This window comes from Macadamia integrifolia, unplaced genomic scaffold, assembly GCF_013358625.1.
Source record: "Macadamia integrifolia cultivar HAES 741 unplaced genomic scaffold, SCU_Mint_v3 scaffold571, whole genome shotgun sequence".
In the NCBI taxonomy this organism is placed as follows: domain Eukaryota; kingdom Viridiplantae; phylum Streptophyta; class Magnoliopsida; order Proteales; family Proteaceae; genus Macadamia; species Macadamia integrifolia.
Window position 1 is genome coordinate 502,947 of NW_024870489.1, and position 23,999 is coordinate 526,945.

Here is a 23,999-nt window from a genome sequence, read left to right on the forward strand (position 1 = left end):
TCGCAAGTCAGGTACCAGCATCGCAGCTACTCCCCCTCCTACTGCTACAATTGTTGACCATTGAGCAACGCCTTTTGAGCCCTCCAAGCCTCCATCTACCTCTGGCCTAGCATCCTCCTCTAATCCCACTCTCGTTAGCTCCAGGAATCACATCTCCTCCCTTTATCCCCCTCCCCATCAGGTTCATCTCCCTTTCCCAACCCCTGGGACTAACCCCCGCTCTCTCAATCAAGGCTGAAGGCATAGCTGAAAAAGGAAACCCTTTAGAGTTCGTGAGAAACCAGCTTGGGGGTCACCCCTTGGTCACCCTTTCCATCCACTGGGCTACCCCTCCCCTTTGTCTGCTGGTTCCAACCAGTTTTCCTGTCTTGACACTGACACTGATAATTCCTGTTACATCTCTACCTATCAGCCAGTCATCTCCCCTACTTTTTCGGGACTCAACTTACCTAGAATCTCCCCCCTTTGAGGCTTGCGACTTCCACAAGTGAGATTCAGCTTTCCGTTCCCCCACTTTTCCTTTGCTGCTCCAGAATATTCGTGCAGGGCCCATTCCTCATGTCATGCCTACCACCATTATCCATCTACTAAAGTTTGGTGCTAAGGGTAGTTTGGGAACTAGTTCTTTTACTTGTTAACTTAAATTGTGCTTCTTCTTTCTCCCTTTTACCTCCCTAGAGAGGTGCATGTAATTCCTCACAATATATTAGTGAAGCAATATATGTGTGAGAGAAATCATTCTCACACATGATTCTACTGCTTCTTCTCTTCTCTTCCTCGCTTACACGCTTGTTCTCTTACAACCTTTATATTTCAACTTGGTATCAGAGCTTTAGGTTTAGGTTTGAAAGTTGTATTATCTACTCCTTGTTCCCGTTTCCTCTCTTTGGAACCCTAGGTTACAAAGGGTTCCAAGGAAGAGAACACTATGTGAGAAGTTTGAAAACTCTTTGAGAAGAGCTTGGATAAATCATAGAAACATCTAGAGAGGGTGGACATGAAGTACTCAATACCTCTCTTTAGTGAGCCTAGATTCCCACAATGATTTCATTAGAGCCTATCTCTGTCATCTCCACGAGGTGGTCCTTGGACTCTACCGCCACCACGGCAATCTCTCTGAGAGATAGAAGAAAGTGCTGACCGCTCAAGATGGGATGCAAGTTCCATGCCACTCGCCAAGTCTCTTCATTTTGCAAGTGGCTACTCACTTCATCAAGGGATTGGCTCATACTCCTGGTTCAAGCCACCAAGTAAAATGAGAACACACTCTTTTTCAAGTGTTTAGTAAACCTTAGATTCATCCTCTGGATTGGACAGTTAGAGGTCCTTATAGTGATCATACTCTTCCTAAAGACCAATGGTAGTGCTGTAGTACTTAGAAATGGTATTATCTCCTTGCTTTATTGTAATGACCTTCTGGAATAGTTGTTAGATCTTAGCCGAGTCACCCACTCGATCAAGAGTTTTGGTAACATTGTCTCAAATGTCCTTGGCAGTTTTCTTTCTCATAAACCTCCTTCCAGTTCAGGTTTCGTAGTGTTGGATAGGGTAATGATTTGTGTTTAATATGACACCGGCCCTCTTTATTTATAATAATGGAGAGAAAGTTTTAGAATATTACATGGACCATTAAACCCTTAAAGGACCTAAGGACTTGTTTGTAATCTAAGAACTTCCCTAAAACCCATCATTACTACACTCTTCCTCAAGCTACTACATAAATATCATATATGCCCAACTTGCAGAAACATCTTACTACTAAGACCTTTAATAAATACATCAGCCATGTGTTCACTACTGGGAACATGACACAATGATAAGACCTATATCCAGCTTCTCTTTGATGAAGTGTCGATCGATCTCACATACTTGGTTCTATCATGTTGGACAAGGTGAGGAGCAATGCTAATGACGGATTTGCCATCACAAAAGAGCCTAATAGGAAGGGTAACAGGGACAACCAAATCTACTAGAAGACCGTGAAACCATAAGAGCTTACAAATGCCATGAGCTATACCATGGAATTGTGCTTCAACACTTGACCCAGCAACAACGGCTTCCTTCTTGCTTCTCCATGTAACAAGGTTACCACTAACAAAGATGCAGTAACTAGTAGTAGACCTGTCCAATCAACCTCCGTGTAGGCCTCCACCCTAAGGTGATCATGAGAAAAAAGGATACCACATCCTGGGGAAGTTTTCAAGTAAAGAAGAATGCGCAACACAACTTCCATGTGTGTCAAGTAGGGATCATGCATATACTGACTAATCAAGCTAATGGAAAATGCTATGTCAGGGAATATATGAGATAGATAGATCAAGCATCCCACTAATCTCAAATATCTCCCTTGTCTATAGAATCACCTTCCTTGCTACTCTGTGTGACCATTAGTCATAGTTTTAAGTTTCCAAATTTTTGACTGAAAGGTTTCGACCCACCTCGAGATTTCCAAGTTTCAAAAATTTCATCCCAAATTTCTAGAATTAGCAAAAAAAAAGATACCTGTTCTCAACCAGGTTTCAGAAATTTCAATCGAATTTTAGTTAAAACCCAAAATTTTGAACCTTGCCATTAGCTTCAATAAGAGTATCTATTGGCTTGCACCCCAATATGCTTGTCTCAGAAAGAAGGTCAAGAAAATACTTCCGCGGAAAAAGGTAGATCCCATGAGAAGACCTAGCAACTTCAATGCCGAGGAAGTAACAAAGTTATCCTAGATATTTGATCTCAAATTCCTCACCTAAGTATCTTTTGAGAGAAGAAATATCTACCAAATCATCTCCAACAATACATAAACGATTAAGATAGCAATCTTCCCACTAGATCTCTTAATGAACAAAGTGTGGTCAGCATTGATTTGAGAGTAGCCTATAGCAATTATAGCCTTGTGAAAATGCCCGAACCAAGTATGAGGGGATTGCTTCAGCCCATACGTCTAGCCTGGTAATGATCCATTGTGCCATCTATCTTCTGTTTCATTGTGAAGACCCACTTACAATCAACTATCTTCTTCTGTGAGGGGAGAAACACTAGATCCCATGTGTCATTCTTCTTTAAAGCCTGCATCTCCTCAGCCATAGCTGTCTGCTATTGTGAGTCTGCACTCGCTTCCTTCCAGGTATGGAGAATAGACACAGAGGATAGAGAAGACACAAAACTATACTAGGATGGAGAAAGTGAGTCATAAGAACCAGCTTTAGTAATAGGATGTAAAATACAAGACCTAATGCTTTACAAACAGCAATAGGCAACTCAAGAGACAGATCAACACTACCAACTGAAACATCAACAAAAGGAGAAAGAGAATTATCTGGGTCCAAGGGGACAAAATTAGGTTTGAGAGAAGACAACTGGCATGGTAGGGTAGGTGCTGGATATGTAGTGGTCTGAGTCTGTTGTCTGCGATTATAAACACACAAATCTGGTTGAGGCCGAGTTGAAGTAGGAGTTTCAGTCTCCCCTTAAAACGGGACGCTGACAAGGATAGCAAAAGGTGGCACATCTTCCACAATGGATGCAGACTCCCCTTGAAGAGGTATCGTGTAATAAGACGCAAATCCGTGAAAGACAGCATCCATAGTCACAAACCAATGCCAAGTGGGAGGATGAGAGAATTACCTAGGTCCAAGGGGACAAAATTTGGCTCGAGAGGAGACAATTGGCGTGGTATGTAGGTGTTGGATATGTAGTGGTCTGAGTCTTATGTATGTGACTATAAACACACATCTTTGGTTGAGGCCGAGTCGAAGTAGGAGAAGTAGGAGTCTCTCTCCCCCCAAAAACGGGACACTAGCAAGGATAGTAGGAGGTGGCACATCTTCCACAATGGAAGGAGATTCCCCCTAAAGAGGTACTACAATGTAATAAGATGCAAATTCGTGAAAAGGAACATCCAGTAACAAACAAACTCCGAGTGGGGGGATGAAACACTGATAGCCTTTTTGAGTAAGAGAATACCCCAGAAATTGCACCGGAGACCATGAAGATCAAACTTCCCGTGAGGATATTGATCTCGAGCATGGCAAACATTTTTAAATACCTTTAGAGGAATTAGATAAGCAGCAGAGCCCTAGAGAAGATCCAGAGGGGAGTGGAAGGAGAGAACCCGAGAAAGCATTCAGTTGATAAAAAAGGCGATAGTGAGAACTGTGTCGCTCCAATATTGGGAAGTATCTCAAACATAAGAGAGCATACTACATCACAAAGGTGGTGATTCTTTCGCTCAGTAACTCCACTTTGAGCCAGAGTATCAACACAACTGGTTTGATGGATCATCCCATGAGCGGAAAGGTAAGCCTAAAAGGACATTCCGAAGTATTTATGGCTATTGTCGCTTCGAAGGATCTTAATGGATGCACCAAACTGAGACTGAACCATTAGGTGAAACTGCTAAAAGCATTAGAAGGCCTTACCCTTGGTTTGCATCATATAAACCCAAATGGCCTGAGAATAACAATCAATAAAATAAATAAACCACCAATAACCATTAACAGACACATAGCGGGATGGTCCCCAAATATCAAAAGGTATCACTTCAAAAGGAGTGGCACTTCTATTTCCAAAAACAGAATAAGTGATTCAAGTTTGTTTCGATACATATGCCTCAAAAAAAAAAAACTGACTCAAATTTCCAATTTTTTAAAGGACTGACTAAAATTCCCGAAGGAGAATGTCCTAACCGACGATGCCACTGTAGTAACTTAGAGATGGGAGGTGACATAGATGATGTCTAAAGAGCCTGACCAGTGACCAGTGCTGAGTCATCATCAAGCAGATACAATCCACCACACATCCTACCAGAGCCAATCATTGCCCCTATCCTGAATAACACAATGAGAAGGTAAAAATGTGACTTTATACTTGAGAGACTAGAAGTAAGACTACTAGTGAAAAATATGTTAGTAGGCAAATATGGAATATGAATACAGTAGAAAGGGATAAAGGAGTACATCCAATGGAGCCATTTCCCAAAATAACGGAATAGGTCTCGTTAGCCAACTTGAGACCTTACCATTACTAGGATAGGTAATGTACTGAGTAAAGAGACAAGCAACCGGTCATATGATTGAAAGGCCCGAAGTTTGCAACAAGTGGGCTTTCGAGGTGAGAGAGTAGCAATCCATTACATTCTATACGTAACCGCCCATCTTGAAGCCTTCGTCTCGGTTTCCACACCACCTTTTAGCTCTAGTTGGTATCAAAGGAAATGGTAAAGGATCGTTTAATCCATGGGGTAGAATTGATAGACATAATATGACCACAAAAGGATATACTTGACCCAGAAGAGGTGGAATGAGCAGAACTCGTAGTGGTAGGTGTAGAAGAGTCCGAACTTGTCAGAACGTGCTGAGATACTAGGACAAGAGTTAGAGTCGTGGACCTCAATATGGTTTTCCTGACACTAGACAGGAGTACCGGAACGACCCTTCCATTGCCCTTTGTCAGTTGTATCAGTAGGACGGTTATGAAGCTTCCAGCAGTGCTCCTTAGTGTGACACTCCTTCCCATAATAATCGCACTTCACTGGAACTTTGGTAGAGGAGCCACCAAACTATAGAAACGCTGACTGATTGAGTGCCAAAAGCAAGTGCAGATCCCTCGGTGGGGGTGGCCATAGGTTTTGGAGCATAGTGGTATGACTTTTATCCTCAAGTTGAATCACAACATAGGCTTGATCCAAAGTAGGAAAGGGAGTATGACTCAACCTAGTACAACAACTAATCAAACTCCACATTCAGTCCTGTAAGGAAGTCGTAGACCTGGATCTTGCCCTCTCGTTTATGAAAACTAGTGACATTAGTAGGAGTGGAAGTAGTACACTCATAGAAGTCCTACTCAATCCACAATGTCCACAGCTCATAGTAGTACTGTGCCAGTGTGAGCCCTCTCTGCCTCAGGTCACAAAACTTCTGGCACATTTCGAAGACCTGAGCATCATTCCCCACCTGGGAATTATTATCCTAGACAGACTTCCAGATCTTCGCAGTAGAGTCAAGGAGATAGCCACGTGAATGTTGTGGCTATATAAAGTTCACAAGGAAGGCCATAACAAGAGAGTTGGCACACTCTCACTTGTCAATCTCAGGACCTATGGTCAGACACTTCAAGGTTCTAGTGAGGTACCCATAATAGCCATGGGACTCGATGAGATACAAATTGAGCATGACCACATAAGGTAGTTTGTGCTGTCAAGCTTGATAACATAAGGAGGACAAGTGGGAAGAGCTAAGGTGTCTCCTTTGGCAAAAGCAGAAGAGATGATAGACATGGTTGCAACTCAAGGAGCTATACTAAAGAAGAGGCACCAGTTGGAAGTAGAAGAAGCACAAAAAAGAAAAAAACATCAAAAAGCAGGAAAAATCTTGAAAAGCTTAAAAATCGATAAAGAGTGAAAACCCTGACATATCGATTTTGGGGATAGCTCTAGAACAGAGTCCTGAGACGATAAAATGACTAGTACATACCACTACAAGGATCAGTAGCAACAAACATCAAGACGATCGGTGCATCCAATATGGAAAAGTACCTTGGCATCAAAAAAGTCGATTTAAGGAAAAATAAAAACTTGAAAATCAATGAAGGTGAAGATCTGGGTCTCTTAGATCATTGAAGAGGAGAGTCTGAGAGCCCAGGGAAGAAGAGGAAAAAAGCTAGTGGCTCTCTTGGTGGTTTAAGAGAATACCACTGAGAGAGGAGGAAGGAGGGAGGCGCCAGGAGAAAAAGAGAGAGATAGAGGCACTGGGAGTGAGAAAATTGACAAAAGGAAAAGTGAGAGAGAGGAGAGGAAACCCTAAGGGATTTGGATCCAAAGCCTCTGATACAATGTTAGATAGGGTAATGACTTATGTCTAATATATCACCAGCCCTCTTTATTTATAACAACGGAGAGAAAGTTTTAGAATATTACAAGGACCATTAAACCCTCAAAGGATCTAAGGACCTGTTTGGAATCTAACAACTTTGCTAAAACCCATATTACAACACAAAGAGAATATTAGCTAAGTCATAACAATGGAGTTATTAGTCTCCCATTTCGGATACGTCGTGTCACTTGGATTAGGAGATTGAATGGTACTTGCAACATACCTAGCTTCCCCCTAATCCGCAAGGAAAGCTTCACAAAGCGAGCCTTGTCCAACTTCACAATAGAAATCTGCCATCTGAGTAGGATGAGCACTACTCGATGTACTGGCTGAAATTTCTCCAAGTCCATTGTCTTTAGATATATTGAAGAAACACACACAAAATGGGGAGTACACCTCTACCCAATTCACTATCCCAATACTTAGAGAGAAAAAATCCAGCAAGAAAGCCAAATATCCAACTCAAACAAACTCTTCAAACTGTAACATCACCTCTCACCAACTCAAGAGGTCTAAACCAACAAATGCATCAACCCAAATCATATAAAAAACATAACAACTATCACAGCCGCCATCGCAAGCTACATTTTATAGATAAAAAAAAAAACAAAAACAAAGGAGTAGGTTAGCAGTACTTGTAAACCATGGAAGAAGTGAGTAGTGGCTTAACAACCTTCCCCTTTAAGGACCAAGGACATGTGGAGTTGCAAGAGGCCTAGGGGGATCCAAATGGATCCTCAACAATGGCCGAATGGGAGAGAGAGAGAGACTTTTGAAGGCAAGGCTAGCAGAAAGGAGGGAGAAATTGTCCTCCTTCGATTTGAGCTTCAAGCTTCGATTTCTTCATGTGAGACCCTCTTTAATTGCTTCATTGGTCTTCATTCAAGCTCTTCTCAAGACATCTTCAAAAATTTTTCACCTAGTATTCTCTTCCTTGGAACCCCTTTGTAACTTTCCAAAGAGAGGAAATGGGAATAGAGAGTTGGTAGCACGACTCTCGAACCTAAACCTGTACCTCTGATACCAAGTTGAAATCTAAAGGTTGTAAAAGAACAAGGGAGCAAAACAGGAAGAGAGGAAGGAGAGGAAGAAGAGGATGAAGAAGAAAGAATGTACTAGAATCTTGTGTGTGATAGAATGATCTCTCCCACATTTGTTGCTTCACTAATATAATATGAGGAATTACATACACCTCCCTAGGGAGGTAAAAAGTCAAAACGAACAGTAACAATTTAAGGCAACAAGTAAGATAATTAGTTCCCAAAATACCCTTAGGACACAAACCTCTAACAGTTCCTTCCATTTTCTCCCTAGGCTCAATGCCTTCGTCTCTCCCTCTCGGCCCATTTCTGGCACGCCCTACCCTAGCCCCCCTGATGGTTCAACCCCCTGTTGACCCTCATCCTTCACTTTTTGTCTACCGTTGGCATGACATTAGCCTCCTCCCTATCCCAAGAAGTGGTCTCTTAAGGGCTATTCTTTGCCCATCAACAAGAAGATTTTGCCTCCAAATAGGGATTCCATGGTCATGTCCTTTGCCGAGACAACTTGTAATGATTAGGTGGGTTTTCCAAAAAAAAATTATATGGGTGTTTGTTGTGTTTTGGTTTGGCTTTTGCTTGCCCTGGCCTCTCCCCCCCCCCAGTGCACTGCCTCCCTTTATTTAGTTTGTTGTGGTTTCTTGGGGTTGTTCTCCTTTCCTCTTTCACTCCCCCACCCCCCTGTAGAAATGCAACCCTAAAACGATGCAGAAGATAATGGAAAAACAAAGAAAACAATGCACACGGATTTTTACGAGGTTCGGCAAGGTTGCCTACGTCCCTGGTGAGATGAGATCCTACTTCACTATCAATGGAGAATAGGGTTATAGTGCTCGTCCTCACACCTCTCAGTATTGCTTGCATTACAGAGAAAGAAACCCTCGCTACAAATAAGCGAAAAAAAACTCTAATCCGGAAAGTACACAATTGCCCTCAAATAAAAAATTCGAGCGGGGGTTGCGCCCCCTACACCCCATGCTATGCAGGGGGGCAGGAACCCCCACGGCCCGCTAATCGGCTAGCGGGACCGTCGTCCTGCCTGTCTAGGTGCTGCACCAGTACTCCTTGGATTAAACTGCAACGGAATACAAGACATCATACACCAACACCCCCTGGGTAATGGCAGGGTATTGTATTTGTTGGTGGTTTGTTGGTTCCCTGTGCCCCCCCTCCCCCTCTTTCTATCCCTTTGGTAATGAAATTTTTATTCATAAAAAATAAATAAAATAAAATAAAATAAAAAGCTGTAGACCTGGATATTCCAGTATCATAAGTAACTGTTGTGGTAACCTAAAATTACCCCATTCTCTTTTTAAGCTTAATTTCTAGCTTATTTAATCTTCACAGATTTGGACTTTACCATCGTTTAAGGGAATAGAGTTTCCATGAAGATTCCTTCTTCCATTCACTTTCCCTACTCTGAAATCGAAGGAAACCTGCAATGGCTATTTGATGGATATGTTTTCACCGGAGGGACATCTCTTGATGCACTCGTCTGATTAGAAAAGCTAGGTCTTTTATTTCCTTTATGAACTATTGTTCTCCAAAAAATGTAGATTTAGCTACTCATATAGATGGGCTAGCTAATGTGAGTAAATCCATGTACATTGGTGCTACTTTATCACCTATACAGATGTTATTTTGCTGCATGGTGCTACCATAGACCATGCAGATATTATTTTTCTGCATGTGTTTCTATGTATTTGCCTGCTTTGGCCTATCTCAACATCAAATCTTTTTTGTTCTTTTTGTTTCTTTGTAGATATCATTAAAAAAATAAAAATAAAAGAACAAGAAGAAGAAGAAGAATTATAAGTTAAAAGCATGAAAACTCCAGTCCTACCATTAGATGTAGTGATTCCTTGACCAAGCAAATTGGAAGGTGGCTGATGGGTTTTCCATCTTTCTACGAAGCTGAATCCAGGGAAAAATGTCAATATATGTATTGGGTGTGGTCGGGTTCTAAAAGCAAACACTCTTCTAAATCTGACGATTTCTGATGCAAGAAATGGTTAACTGATCTTTCTTTTCTTCATTTTTTTCCCCATTAGTCAGTAATTTTTGTTTCCTTTGTTTTCTCTTGAGGTTTAGCAAGTGGAAGTGTGGAAAAAGCTACCATTAGGTCATGATGTTTTGATGAGTAATCCTAAGTGTGTTTCTAGGCATACATGCATGTTGAGTCTGAGTGAGGTGGGCCTACATCCTGGTAGGAACACTAAGAACTGCCTTAGAAAATTAACTTAACTAGTTGATTTTAAGTATCATATTCTTTTCGAAAGTGTAACGATCAGTGAATGAAATTTTGACAAATATAGATAAATGTAATTTTGGTGTTGCTAACCAAAAAGAAAAAAATGTAAACATCAAAGTTTACTCTACAGATTCATCAGAAAAGGAAAAAAAAAAAATTAGATCTTGAGGTTACACCGGTGACTGAACTTTTTAGTCTTACAACTTACGCATTTTGGATATTTTCCCTCCCCCCAACCTTCCTTTCCCTTTGGAGAATGGGAGGGGGAGTGTGATTGTGTTTGTTTAGACCTGTTTCCACACTGGGGTGAACATGAGACTCATGGTGAGACCCATCAATTGGTGAATCCTCATGTGGTTAGAAGATATCTATATGTATCTTATTCCTTTGATTCAGGTACTGCTATTTTATCCACACTGTTTAATATCGCTTGCTCCTTGTGTTTGGCGTTGATTTGTTTTCTTCTTATTAGTCATATACTGATTTGCTTTCAATGTTCAACATCATCAGGATGTCAAATGTCGAAGCAGCAGTAAATGTTGGGATGGTCGGGGTACATTTCAAGGATTCTGCTTCTCTTCAGCATGATCTATCAATACTAGGGATTGAGGTTGGTTCTCTGACAGATAAAAGCGACCGAAAGCTGGATCCAACCATCCTCACCAAAGAAATATTTCCTTAATTTCTTCAATCCCTCAATTAGTTTATTTCTGCTTTGATTATTTGTCACTCTTTTTGTTGGCAATTATCATTACTTAGTACCAATAAACTACTGCTGCCCTGTTTGGCATATTGTCTGCAATCCTATTTGGTTAATTCTTATATATGTCCCAAACTCAATAGGCAGCACTGGCCAATTTTGAAACAAGATTATATTGAATTGAAGTACTTGTGGACTTTCACAATTTCTGAAACTTTTAAGGACCACCTGAAGGATCATTTGGTTGGACAAATTTTTTTTTCCAGAAAATCAATTTTTATCCATAAAATTTTAAATATTTCTTTTTCATTTGTTCTTTGTTTTCCTAAGTCATTGGAAAAAAAATAAAAAATTAATAAAAAGTCATGAACATAGTCCTGTGCTCTTTTACAGAATACTTACATAACAGGAAGTTTCCATAAATAAGAAATGAGGATTGAATCAAGGCTATGTTTCTCAGACTCAAGTAGGGAAGGATTAGGAATAACGGTTCAACCAAACCATGAAGAGATTTTAAAGTGAGGTGTTCAGTCCTTAGGCCCAAGGGTCCAGAAGCCAATGTCCTTTTAGTTAAATCACAAGATAGGAAAAGGTGCCAAGTAGATACTTTATTACATAAGCGACAATAAGGGTCCATAGGTAAAGAAGTTCAAATTTTATTCCTAGTTCCCACATCAATGATCACTTTCCACAAAAACATGTAAAATTTTGTTTGAATTTTCAAATGCCAAACAAAGTTTCACATCTTTCGTGATATAATATTCACTACGCTATCTTGTTGATTCTAAATTAGCCCTCTGATCACAATTTTAGTGCTAAAACTCCTTGTCTTACTAAATAGACAAAACCATAAGCCATTTAAATTATAAGAGCTAATAGGGATCCGGAAAATGGCAGTAGCAATATCACCTAGGAATAATTTTGTTTTTTCTCTATTGTTTTGTAATGAATTTCCTCTTGGACACTAGTTCTTACATATTTTCTTATTTTGGATTTTATTCTTTATTTTGTTTATCTCTTGGACACTAGTTCTTATATAAACTCAAATTTAACCTTATGACCACTGATTGTCAATTATACACTAGACTTACCCCATTTCTCTATTGGGTATAATATATTTAGAAAGGTGGTCCCTAATTTGTTAGCCATTGTTGGAAAACCAAGTTTTGTGACCCAACTCGTCCTCTTCAAAACCTAGCAAGTTGGAGCGAGTCACAAAAAACTAGGCGAGTCATGTCAAATTTCCCTCTCTCATTTTCATACTAGTCTTTCTCAAGCAATCAATAAATAAACTAATAAATAAATTAAATGTGACAAGATTGAATAAAAGTGTTTGTCTTTCAAAATTTTTAAGAAGCCCTATAACACCCTGAATTTTGAAGCAGTTGTTGCCCAATGTCAGGACCTAACTCGTACATGGGAAATAGGTTGTTATCTTATGGATCACACATGTAGAGCAGTAGAAGGGAGAAATTGACAAATTTAATAATCAAGTAGGAGGGGTAAAATAGTCAAAATTTGTGGAAATGACCGCACACATGTTAGGTAATGTAAGACAAAGGATTAGTCTGCTGGAAGGCCAAAAATAAGGCAACCGGCCAGCTAGTTTGGCTGGCAGAATATTGAAAAATTAGGTTTTTTGTATGGGGCCCACTTCTGTACAGCATTGCTTCTTGCACTCCAACCATGTGTAGGGGTCTATTTGAGGATTTTAACCCACCATTTACCTTAGTGGGCAGTGGGGCCTACATGGGGTTATGAGATATTAAAGTTTTAGATTAATTTAATTCAAGTTATAGCGTCCAACCAAACACCCCCAAGGTCTCATTTGGGCTGGCCTATAAATATTTTCTATCTGCCCTAATGCCCCATTTGTGCCATATGGTTACTGTTAGCAGCAAAGAAAAGAAGAAGGAAAAGAGAAGAAGAAGAAAGGAGAAGGAGAGAAGGGAAGAAGAAAGAAAGGAAGAGGGCTTCTGCACCTAGGGCTGCTATTGAACAGTTCAGCCAACAAATATGAAATTCTGCCATGTACAATTGCAGAAATTAAACTGGTTCATCTGAATTAATAATTAGGATTAGGGATTTTAGTCCAATAAGGACTGTAATCAGATTCATATGCTCTAATCAGCTTCCCAGTAGAAGAATCCCCAAAATTTAACAAGGTTGTGAGACCCAATTGGCTTGAAAGCATCTCTGTAAACCCTAGAACAAAGGGCTTTCAGATATCGGGGTCAATTCCTACAAATTGATGAGGGAATTAGGCTGATTGTAGCTTGAATTCTGTAGTAGAACAAAATCAAAATTTAAATTGTATTAAAATTGGATTTTTGAAGGTTTTAATCAAAAATTGTTTTCAGAAAAATAAATTATGGAGCTCAATTGGAGATAACATGGGACTTTGGTGACTATAACCTGATCATTATAGTTCTAATTTGGTGTTTAAGAGGGGGAATTGATTCAATTGTGCTAGAACACCTAAATTCCCATCTAAATCATGGAATTTCTGAAATTGGAATGTGTAGATACCTAGGTTAGCTAATCTACTCCCAGAGGTGGGTCAGTATGCTGCCCACATAAGCATATAAGACTCTCCATACAAGACAAACCAATTAAGCTAGAAAGGGAATCAATTTATGGGCTTACAGTGTACAGCAGTAGCAGTGGCAAAATTGGATTCTACGAAAAATGGGCTCCAGTGGGCTCGATCAGTCAGCTGGTTGGGCCAAGCCATACCTGCCGATTGGAGTTTTAAACCCCTATATGGTTGTTGGTTAGGTCTGGGTGCACCCTGTACAAGGGTGGGGCCTACAGATACATAGTGAAACTTAGCCCTGTAAAGATGATTGTGGTACGGATTCCAGAGCCTAAACCTATCACTGAATTGGCTGAGAGGACTCTGCCATACTCAGGGAATGTACGTAGGGAGTGTAAGACCATACCCTTGTACAGAAAATAGTACAATGAAGAAGAAAACTACATTGGGAATCAACCCAATCAGTTGAGGTCTATGATAACCCATAGGTTGCCTCCGGTAGGTGTCTGATGACCTCTGTACTATGTGGCTTGGTCTGTTTGGACAAATAGGAAACCCGAGATTGTGCGGATCAGGTTAATGGCCTATATAGGGGTTAGGGGGCCAAGTTGATCAAGTAGGTAAGTTGTTGGGAGAAACGCCAGTCAAGAATCAGTGCTTCTGTCTAACTGTTGGTTTGGATTCCGGTAAGGGAATTCAATAGAAGTTTAGGAAGTTGGGTTGTCCTTGGATAGTGAATACTAAAACTAACTCACAATATTAATTGTTTAAATAGGCACCGGCAAAGATACACGTGGACGGGAATTCAACGAAAAGGCATCAAATTTGGGTATCAAGGTGAGTGGGTAATTGTTTTACTTTACAGGGTGTTTCTATTTACTTTTATGTTCTGCATGCTCGTGTATATGTGATGGAAACTATGTTTTGGATTTATTTTGTATAAAAATATATATAATGCACATGTGGCATGATTTTACAGACTTTGATGTGATCGAGGTTTTGTGGATTCGTAGAATTATAGTTATGTGGTGATGGTTATAACATTGACAATCTGAGGCATGGTATGGCCGAAGTTCTTTCTGGTACCGTGGGCTTAGATGTCAATCTTCCAGTTAAGGCCACAGATGTGTGTATGGATGCTATGGATGTTATGGATGCATGTAGATGTATATGGTTAAGATCACATCCTAGTGCTATAACTCCTTGCCAATAGGGGTAAGGTATTGGCAAATCCCACTCGATGGTAGATCACGGAGGACTATTATGCCCAGATACGACGTACTATATCCTGAGAGGCCACATTATGGTACGACATACTATACACATGATGATCGGACATCGTGGGAGACCGATGACGGTGTGGGATTCCAAGACCATGGCTATCAGGGGTTACTATCTAGGGGTTGGTCGGTGGACCGAGATTCTTTCTAGGACTGGCTGACTCCTGCTTGCAACTAGTTTGTATCTCAGAGGCCCAACGTATTAGGAAGGGGATACCACCTACGTTGCTTATAGCTCTTATACCCACTTATCGAGACTTAGTAACTACAATGGATATTTATAAATAAAATGGATCATCTGTAGATATTACTGTGAGTGTGTTGGCATCATGATGTTGTGTGTGTGATTGCATGCTCACCCCTCATTGGGCTTGTGAAGCTCACCCTCGTGGATTTATGTTTTTAGATGGTGGAACTTGAGCTGGAGTGGATCGAGACTCACCAATGGTTTTGAGGTTTGCGTCAATGAGACGTGGTGGAGGACTGTGATTTCCTTTGCTTTAAGGTTTAATTATTATGCTTGTAAGATGTGATCATATTATGGTAATTGTGAGTTATATTTCAATTGTGTCTATAATTATTATTTATCATTTAGATTGATCACCATGAGTTATGTAAAATATAAATTTTCCCTTACATGCTTACTCTGATTTGGTAGAATATTTTGTACTTATGTAAGTTCATCTCTACAATAGATCCTGGTGGTTTAGGCTAACTGGTACGATAAGGTATCCAGTGCTGCATACCTTGGCCTAATGTGAGGCAGGGTATGACAAGCCCATCATTCATTTTCTTCTGAATGAAAGTGATAAAATCCGACTTGAAGATGTCATGGTCATAAATCATGTTTTTTTAATTAAAATTTAGATGTATATACTCAATAGTCAATAGTCTCAATACAGAAGACCTCGACCATTGGATATTTAACATCATTAGAATATTTTTAGTTCAAAACTATTTAGAAATGCCGACTCAAATTTTTGATAAGAGTCGGCCATTTTGTTGTGACTCGGGCAAAGCAAACAAGTCTCGAATGACTCGGTATGATTTGGTCCCAGTCTTGTAATTTTTTAATACAGGACGATTCTCCATGACTCTTGACCAGGTTTCTAATATTTTGACCAAACTCGGCCTAGTTTTTCTAGTCAAAACCTAGTTTGCCAACAATGATGTCAGTTGCATAAGATTTTTAACAATAATGAAAGGTAGTTTGAAATAAGCTCCATAGTGGTAATTTCATATATAGTAGGAATTATATACTACTATATTAGAAACCTAGGAGTATGTTTTCAACGCAGAGGTATTTTCATAATTTTACATTATAGTGGTAATTTCATTAATTGTTGTGATTTTTTCTTTTATAACCTTATATATATAAAGTTTAATTCTAGAGGCACTGAATATGGGATGGCATAAAGGTAAAAAAGGTACTTAGAAAATTAAAGAATGTTTGTCCTTTATTTATTTTTAATTTATGGATGTAATAAATAACTAAAGTATTAGCCAAATGGTTGTCACCTGAGTGGGTAAGATGTTAGAGGTTCAAATCTTATAAGTCTAAAAGGAGGGGTAAAGTAGATTTAATATCTAATTAGGTTTATTTTAGTAGAAATAAGTCTTTGGATTAGGTATATGTGTTGGACCTTTAGTTCTTAGGGTTTTCTTTGTAATAGGCCTCTTTTGTGGGTCTATAATATGTAGATAGGCTAGGCATACAAGATTAGTCAAGAAATACCTTAATTAATTAGTCATTTCTTTTTCTTACTTTTGTCTTAAGTTTTGTGGTGGGGAGCACCCCATCTAGCCAAATCATGGGAGAGGGAGGAGTCCAAATTGGGGAAGGAAGAGTGGTTGTAGTTGATTAAGAAAGGAAACCTCACCAAGATGGAAACCTTGGATAGCAATCCAATTAAAGACCAAGAAAAAAATTGTGTAAGAAAGTGAGAGTTAGAGGAAAAGAGAGAGACTTAGAGAAAAAAAAGGGAAAAGAAGAGAGAGAGAGAGAGAGAGAGAGTTGAGACAATAAGGGAGTAGGAGATAGGGGAATTGTGTCACACCCCGCCTTAAATAGCTAAGGTATACGGCACTAGACACATGATCGTATCCAGTTAGCCTGACTCTCCAGGATCACAAAGTTGTAGATTGATAACCACAATACACATGATAACTAAAATCATGTACATAACGAGATCAAGTAGATAATTCTGGTGTCTAACTACATGATAACTCCATATATTACATCTCATAGGGTGAAATCCAATCCATATCCAAAAGTTTATACATATCCTTCATCCATCAGAGAGTATAATTTATAGTGGTGGAATATATATAATATAAACACAGAAAGGAATCTTGAGACACTCAGTAAATCCAGCTTCCAAAAGCACAGTCATCGCATCCACAGTCGGGTCCATGCTCTACTTTGGCATCTAGAATGACTGCCAAAGTGTCCAAAGTAAGTCCCGAAGGATCAGCACTGGTACCTGGCAATTCAGTAACTTCTCCATCTAAAAAATAAATGAATGGGGTGAGCTCCATATGCTCAGTGAGGGGTAGGAGCAGGCAAGCTAACATAATACAAATGATGCAAGCATGCTCCACACCTTATATGATGCTCATGAATCCATTTGGCTACATTACTTCCTATTCTATTACTAGGTCCATGATTGTGGTTTTAGTGCTATGCAACGTAGGTGGTATCCCCTACCCAGTATGTCGGGCTCTAGAGATACAAGCTAGTTGCAAGTAGGAGTCAGTCAGTCTCAAAAAGAACCTTGGTCCCCCAGCTAGCCCCGAGGTTAGTATCTCCCGCAGCCACGCTATAGTACATCGTACCATATTGCAATCTGCCACTAGGTACAGTCAGTTGTACCCCGAAAGTGCATTGCTAATCGGGCAACCACATAATGGGATTAGTCAGTACATCACCCCTACTGACAAGAGGTTGTAGCACCTGGGATGTGAAGAACATAACCCATAAACATTCTATATAATGCATTCTATCCATCATCCATCATACCAAACAATCTCAAACATCAAACATACGGTGCTGAAATTCACCCTTCGGCCCCACCGTGTCCTGTCTTACCTCTCTTACCTTCATAGTATCACAATATCCAATTCCATAGTATCACAATCACATAAATCAATAACAGTAGTAACACAATAAAATGTAGTAGTTCTATCATGCATGAGTAGCAAGCATAAAGGAAAAAGAATATTAAACACTCTGTAAATTAAGGATCAACACCCACTCACCTTATCACCGGAATCACGAGTGCTGTAAATACCCATAATCAATCTCAGTATCCTCACCGGTGATTTAGGTTCCTAGAAAATAGTGTATATTAGCATATTAATTTACTAGATACACAACCCTAGGTTTGCTCACTATTGAACCCAAGTACTATATCACAACTTATAACCCACATCCCTTAGTTAGTCTTGTTCTCACAATACCCCTCTGATACCCCTCCCTTGTAGGGCTAAAATCATGTAAGATATGTATACATGCCCCACATGAGGGTATAGTACCTATGGCAAAAGCAAAAAGTCAACTGGGAGTACAGATGCTCCGCCGGCAGGTTGGCAACACAGCCACCAGCCGACCGTTAGCACCCGCCGGTGCATGTCTGTAGAATTCCGGCATTCCATAACTCTACTTGTTAACCCAAATTGTCATAATTGGGCACAAGGCCGGGGGCCATTGTACCAGACAGTAGGGAAGGGTTTTCTTAAGCCTCTTGGATCATAATTCACTTCACCAATCTTTCCAATTCCAAAAGCTAACCTCAGCCATCAAATTCCCAATATTCCTCATAATTTAAGCAGCTAGAGTTGTTGGGTTGGGGATTTAGAAATATCCAACACAATTCCCACCTAATTGTGGCTGAAAAAGTGTCACACCCCACCTCCACTCACCTGAAGGCTGGCGACATGGACAAGCACATGTGTCCACAATCCATCCAGGATCCACGATGCAGTACTTTAAGTTCATAAGATTATGAAATGAATTATGAAATCACATACTTATAATACAAACAAAATATATCAACTGGTGATTTCTATTGATATTTACCATATTTACACAAAAAGAATGTTTTCACATCTGGATCATAATTACAGTTATGCCCCATAGGGCTACATTTGTTAAGTACAAAAAGAATAAAAAATAGAAGATGATACTCCCATCCTTAGCATGCTCTAAATGCATAATCATCACACATGCATCCATCCTCGTGCGCAACCAGCTCCTCATCCCAGAGGTCACCTCCGTGGAGGGCCGGAACCTCGCTCACAGTTTCCAAAGGATTTCCTGAATCAACACCTAAAAAGGGGCAACAACGGGGGGTGAGCTTCCACGAAGCCCATTGAGGGGGATAACACACAAGCAATCATGACAATCTAAAAAAATGCAATAGTATAAATATTCATGCTCGACCACATCAATATGAATGCCATGACATGATCTATTTATTATCAAGCAATTCTAAGCAAAAATTTCTAAGTCCAAAGGGGGTATAAGTCCTACTGCAACATAGATGTTATCCCCAGTCAAGAATGTATGTTATCAGTTCCCAGGGATACAAGCTAGTTGCTAGTCAGGAGCGTACCAAATCTGGAACCACATCGTTACCCGGCAAACCCTATTAATAACCCTCCCATAATACCACTACATTGAATCCAACATCGCATGTAGGGTATACCTGTCACCGAATCAAACATCGCGTGAGGGTCTGTCACGATGTTGGCATCTACGTACCTCAGTCATCAAAAATCGTCCCCAACCACGGGCCATCGGATGAGAGGATTAGCCAATACGTAACCCCAATTGGTAAGGGTTGTAGCACCAGGGTGGTTATCCTAGCCCAATGCATTCTAATATGCCACAACACAATTCAATCACACTCACCCACACACACACACCCTGAGCATGCAGTGCCACCGGCACCAACCGTTGGCCACCCTGCACCCCAGTCACACGCACACACACACACACTCACCCTGAGCATGCAGTGCTGCCGACTCCAACTGTTGGCCACCTTGCACCCCAGTCTCCACATACACACACACACACACCCTGGGCATACAGTGCCGTAGGCACCCACCACAGGCTACCCTACATCTCCATCACACACACACACATGCACAATCATAATCCACATTCTCATGCCACATCAACACTTTACATAAGGAATAATATAATAATATGCAAAATGATAAAATTCATCCACATATGCAATATGATGCAAGCATTCCATAAAAACACAAAAAATCCCCTCACCTCGTGTTCTAAATGGCGGTAGATAGTTGATGGTTTCATATTGCGTGCACCCGTCACTTCTTAGTTCCACTCCTATAATACATAATGTTTTTAGGTTATTCGATTATTCAAAGAGGAGTGGGACACTAGGACTCGTGCCTCAATAAAAGGATAAAAATTTAGCTTTAAAATGGTTCATCGGTGGATGATTACTGGTGGATGGTCATCTGCCGGTGAGTTCACCAGTATATAAATCCGAAAGGAATGCACATCCTGCAATATTATCACCGGCGGATGATCCCTGCCTTCACTGGCTGGCCAGTGACCATCAGCCGATGAAATTAAAATTGGGGTTTTCTTGCCCAAATCAACCCTATTGGCCCTATGGCCTCTGTGTATGGTGGTGGAAATGCGTATTTTTTAGTGGGGTGTCATTTCCCAACTCCATTCCTCCCTTCTCCCTCTTTTGTATAGTTTACAAATTGGGTTTTGTGATTTTAGGGTTGGTTTTCATGTAGGGCATCCTCACACACTTCACTTAGCTTAGATTTAGTGAAATTAGTGAGTGGATCAACATAGGGTTTCAAGATATACCCAATTTCCTCAGTACACAAGTCGAGGCTAAGCTAAATTGGGGAAGACTTAGGTTAAGCTCATGGAATGGTTGTTAATGGCTCATGAAATCACTCTCACACACCATACATATGTTTAATTTCATTTTCCCCAACTTAGGATTAGGTTAGGATGTTAGGTCATAGAGGATTTGCTCAAATTCCCAAATTTTAGGGTTTTGGTTAGGGGTTTCATAGGGATTTGTCCTTAGACCCAAGGTTGAGTGAATAACCTTTCCAATGTAGGTCTCTTACTCTAATTTCCTACTCCTATTATGTAGTCTTTATGGTTGGATAAGTGGAATTTGGTTGGGTCTCCATTACTTCCAATAAAGAGTGAAATGGGAAGGAGAGAGAGAGAGAGAGAGAGAGAGAGAGGGAGAGAAAGATATTTATGCGTGTGTGTGTGGAGAGATGAGCATATGGGCTTACCTCAATAATGGAGCCCTAGCCTTCCTCCCTTGCTCTCCTTCTTCTTCTTCTTCTTCTTCTTCTTCTTCTTTCCCCCTTTCCTTCTTTCTATTTTGGTAGGAGAAGAAATGAATTGTAAGGCCCTATTTATAGCCACTTAAGTCCCACTAAGTACTGTTTGGGGAATTAATGGGTTTTTAACCAATATCGGGTTATTCTGCTATTCAGCACTAACGGGCCCGCTTGGAGACGTCCCGCCACATTAATCAACTTCCTAACACATTGTTCCATTAATGTGGATGGGTTTGGGGTGCACGATCGTGAGGTCTTGGGTCCCATAGTGAAATAACCCAAAACTGGCCTGTGCACTCACCGTATGATGTTCACCGGTGGATGCTCCATCCGTCGATGACTATTAGCCGGTGAAGGCTGAACTGGTCACTTTGTATGGAGATCTCTCCTCTGTCTAAGTGGGGCCTTCTCCAAGGTTTCTAGTGTGTGTGAGGTTCAACTGACCTTTCCCTTCAGGTCCGTAATCCCTTCCAATTACTTAAGCATAGGTAGCAGGTGCAAGTGGGGTCGCCCTTCCTTCCTCGACAAAAGACGAATGCAACCCAGTACTCACTGGTACTGGTGTCCTCCGATGTCGCACCTGAACCTTAAATAGGAAGTTTTAGGGTTCGGGTATAACATTCCCCCCTCCTTACAAGAAATTTTGTCCTTGAAATTTGACGTACCTGGTGATCCAAATAACTGAGGATTTTTCTTCTTCATTTCCTCCTCATGTTCCCAAGACGCTTCTTGTCTAGAGTGATTCTCCACTTGACTAGTACATAAGAAATAGTCCGATTGAGGAGAATGTGGTCTCTTTGGTCAATGATTTCTTCTGGTTGTTCTACATACTTCCAATCAGCGTCAAGTTCCGAGGGTACATATGTCAAAATATGAGCTGGATCGGAAATGTACTTCTTGAGCATGGAAACATGAAATACATTATGAGCTTCTTCTAATTCAGGTGGCATAGAGACCCGATAAGCTACTGTTTTGACTCGACCCAATATCTCATAAGGTCCCATGTATCGAGGACTTAGCTTCCCCTTCTTGCCAAACCTCTTCACTCCTCTCACTGGGGAGACTTTTAAAAAAATTAATCACCCACCTCAAACTCTAGGTGCTTTCGTCTGACATCTATATAGTTTTTCTGTCTTGATTGAGCCACCTTAATTCTCTCCCTGATTACATCCACTTTCTCACAAGTGGCTTGGATTAGTTCCGGTCCTAGGATCCTCCTTTCTCCAACTTCATCCCAATACAAAGGCATTCTGCATTTCTTACCATACTGGGCTTCATAAGGTGCCATGCCTATAGTAGCTTGGTAGCTATTATTATAGGAGAACTCTATGAGTGACAAGTGCTCATCCCAACTATAGCTCATATCCAACACACACGCCTGCAACATATCCTCTAGGGTCTGTATAGTCCTCTTTGATTGCCCATCTATCTGTGGATGGAATGCCATGCTGGAATTCAGTTGTGTCCCCATTGCTTTCTGTAGACATTTCCAGAAGTTGGAGGTGAATCTGGCATCATGGTCGGAGACAATGCTTACCGGTACACCATGTAATCGAATAATATTGTCAACATACAGTTGAAACAACTTTTCCATGGAGTAAGTAATTCTCATAGGGATAAAGTGGGCCACCTTGGTCAGTCGGTCTACAATTACCCAAATTGTGTCATTCCCCTTCTGAGTACGTGGCAATCCTGTGATAAAATCCATGGTAATGTTTTTCCACTTCCATTCTGGTACGGGTAGGGTTTGTAATAAGCCATGTGGCCTTTGCCTTTTTGCTTTGATCTGTTGGCAATTCAAGCACCTGACTACATGGGTGCTATGTCTGTTTTCATGCCACACCACCAATAGAACCTTTTTAAATCCTTATACGTTTTTTTACTACCGGGATGGATGGAGTAGGGTGAACTGTGAGCTTCTTTCAATATTAATTCCCTCATCTCTTCATCCTTTGGTACGCAAAGTCTATCTTTGAACTTGAGGACCCCATCTTTAGTCAACTTGAAATTTAAATCTTTTTGTCTTCCTTCTTTGATATCACTTACTATTTTCTGAAGATCCTCATCCAGTACTTGGGCGGCTTGGATTTTCCCCACTAAGGATGGTTGTATTATAAGTGCAGGAAAGGTCACTACCACCTCATTCGTTAGTAGTTCCAAATCCATTCTTCTAGCTTCCTCAATCAGCTGTTCATTCACCATCAAGGCTGCTAGGGATAGAGTCTGAGACTTCCTGCTCAATGCATCAGCCACTACGTTGGCCTTCCCCGAATGGTAATGGATAGTGCAATCATAATCCTTCATCAGTTCCAACCATCTTCTTTGTCTCATATTCAGCTCCCTTTGGGTGAAAAAGCATTTCAAACTCTTATGATCGTTGTAGATCTCACTCTTTTTCCCATATAAATAGTGTCGCCAGATCTTTAAAGCAAAAATGACCGCTGCTAACTCCAAGTCATGAGTGGGGTAATTCTCTTCATAGTCCTTTAGCTATTGAGATGCGTACGCTACAACCTTGCCATTTTGCATCAACACATAGCCTAAGCCCAACTTGGATGCATCATATATACTACCATTCCGGCGTTGCCTTCTAGAATAGTGAGTACTAGAGCTGTTATTAATTTCCGCTTCAATTCCTGAAAACTTTCTTCACATTCCTTAGACCATTCAAATTTCACTCCCTTCCGTGTTAGTCGAGTCATAGGTCCAGAAATGCGTGAGAAATTTTCAATGAACCTTCTATAGTATCCCGCTAACCCCAGAAAGCTACGAATTTTACCTACATTCTTAGGTGTCTCCCATTCTACCATAGCCTCTACCTTTCCAGGATCAACTTCAATGCCCTTCTCTGAGACAACATGCCCTAAGAAATGCACTTGTGTAAGCCAAAACTCAAATTTACTGAATTTTGCATACAACTGCTTCTCTCTCAATCTCTAAAGGAAAAATCTCAAATGGGTAGCATGTTCCTC

General features: G+C 40.5%; 1 protein-coding gene across 1 annotated transcript in view; it reads left to right on the forward strand.

Annotated features, from left to right (window-relative positions):
- LOC122069291 (flavin mononucleotide hydrolase 1, chloroplatic-like) overlaps positions 1-11,068 on the forward strand; it is a 31,104-nt gene extending 20,036 nt beyond the window's left edge. Inside the window, exon 4 of the mRNA XM_042633283.1 lies at positions 10,665-11,068. Coding sequence (XP_042489217.1) covers positions 10,665-10,836 — 172 coding nt within the window. The 3' untranslated portion in view covers positions 10,837-11,068. The remainder of the gene's footprint in view (positions 1-10,664) is intronic.
- Positions 11,069-23,999: the final 12,931 nt, after the last annotated feature.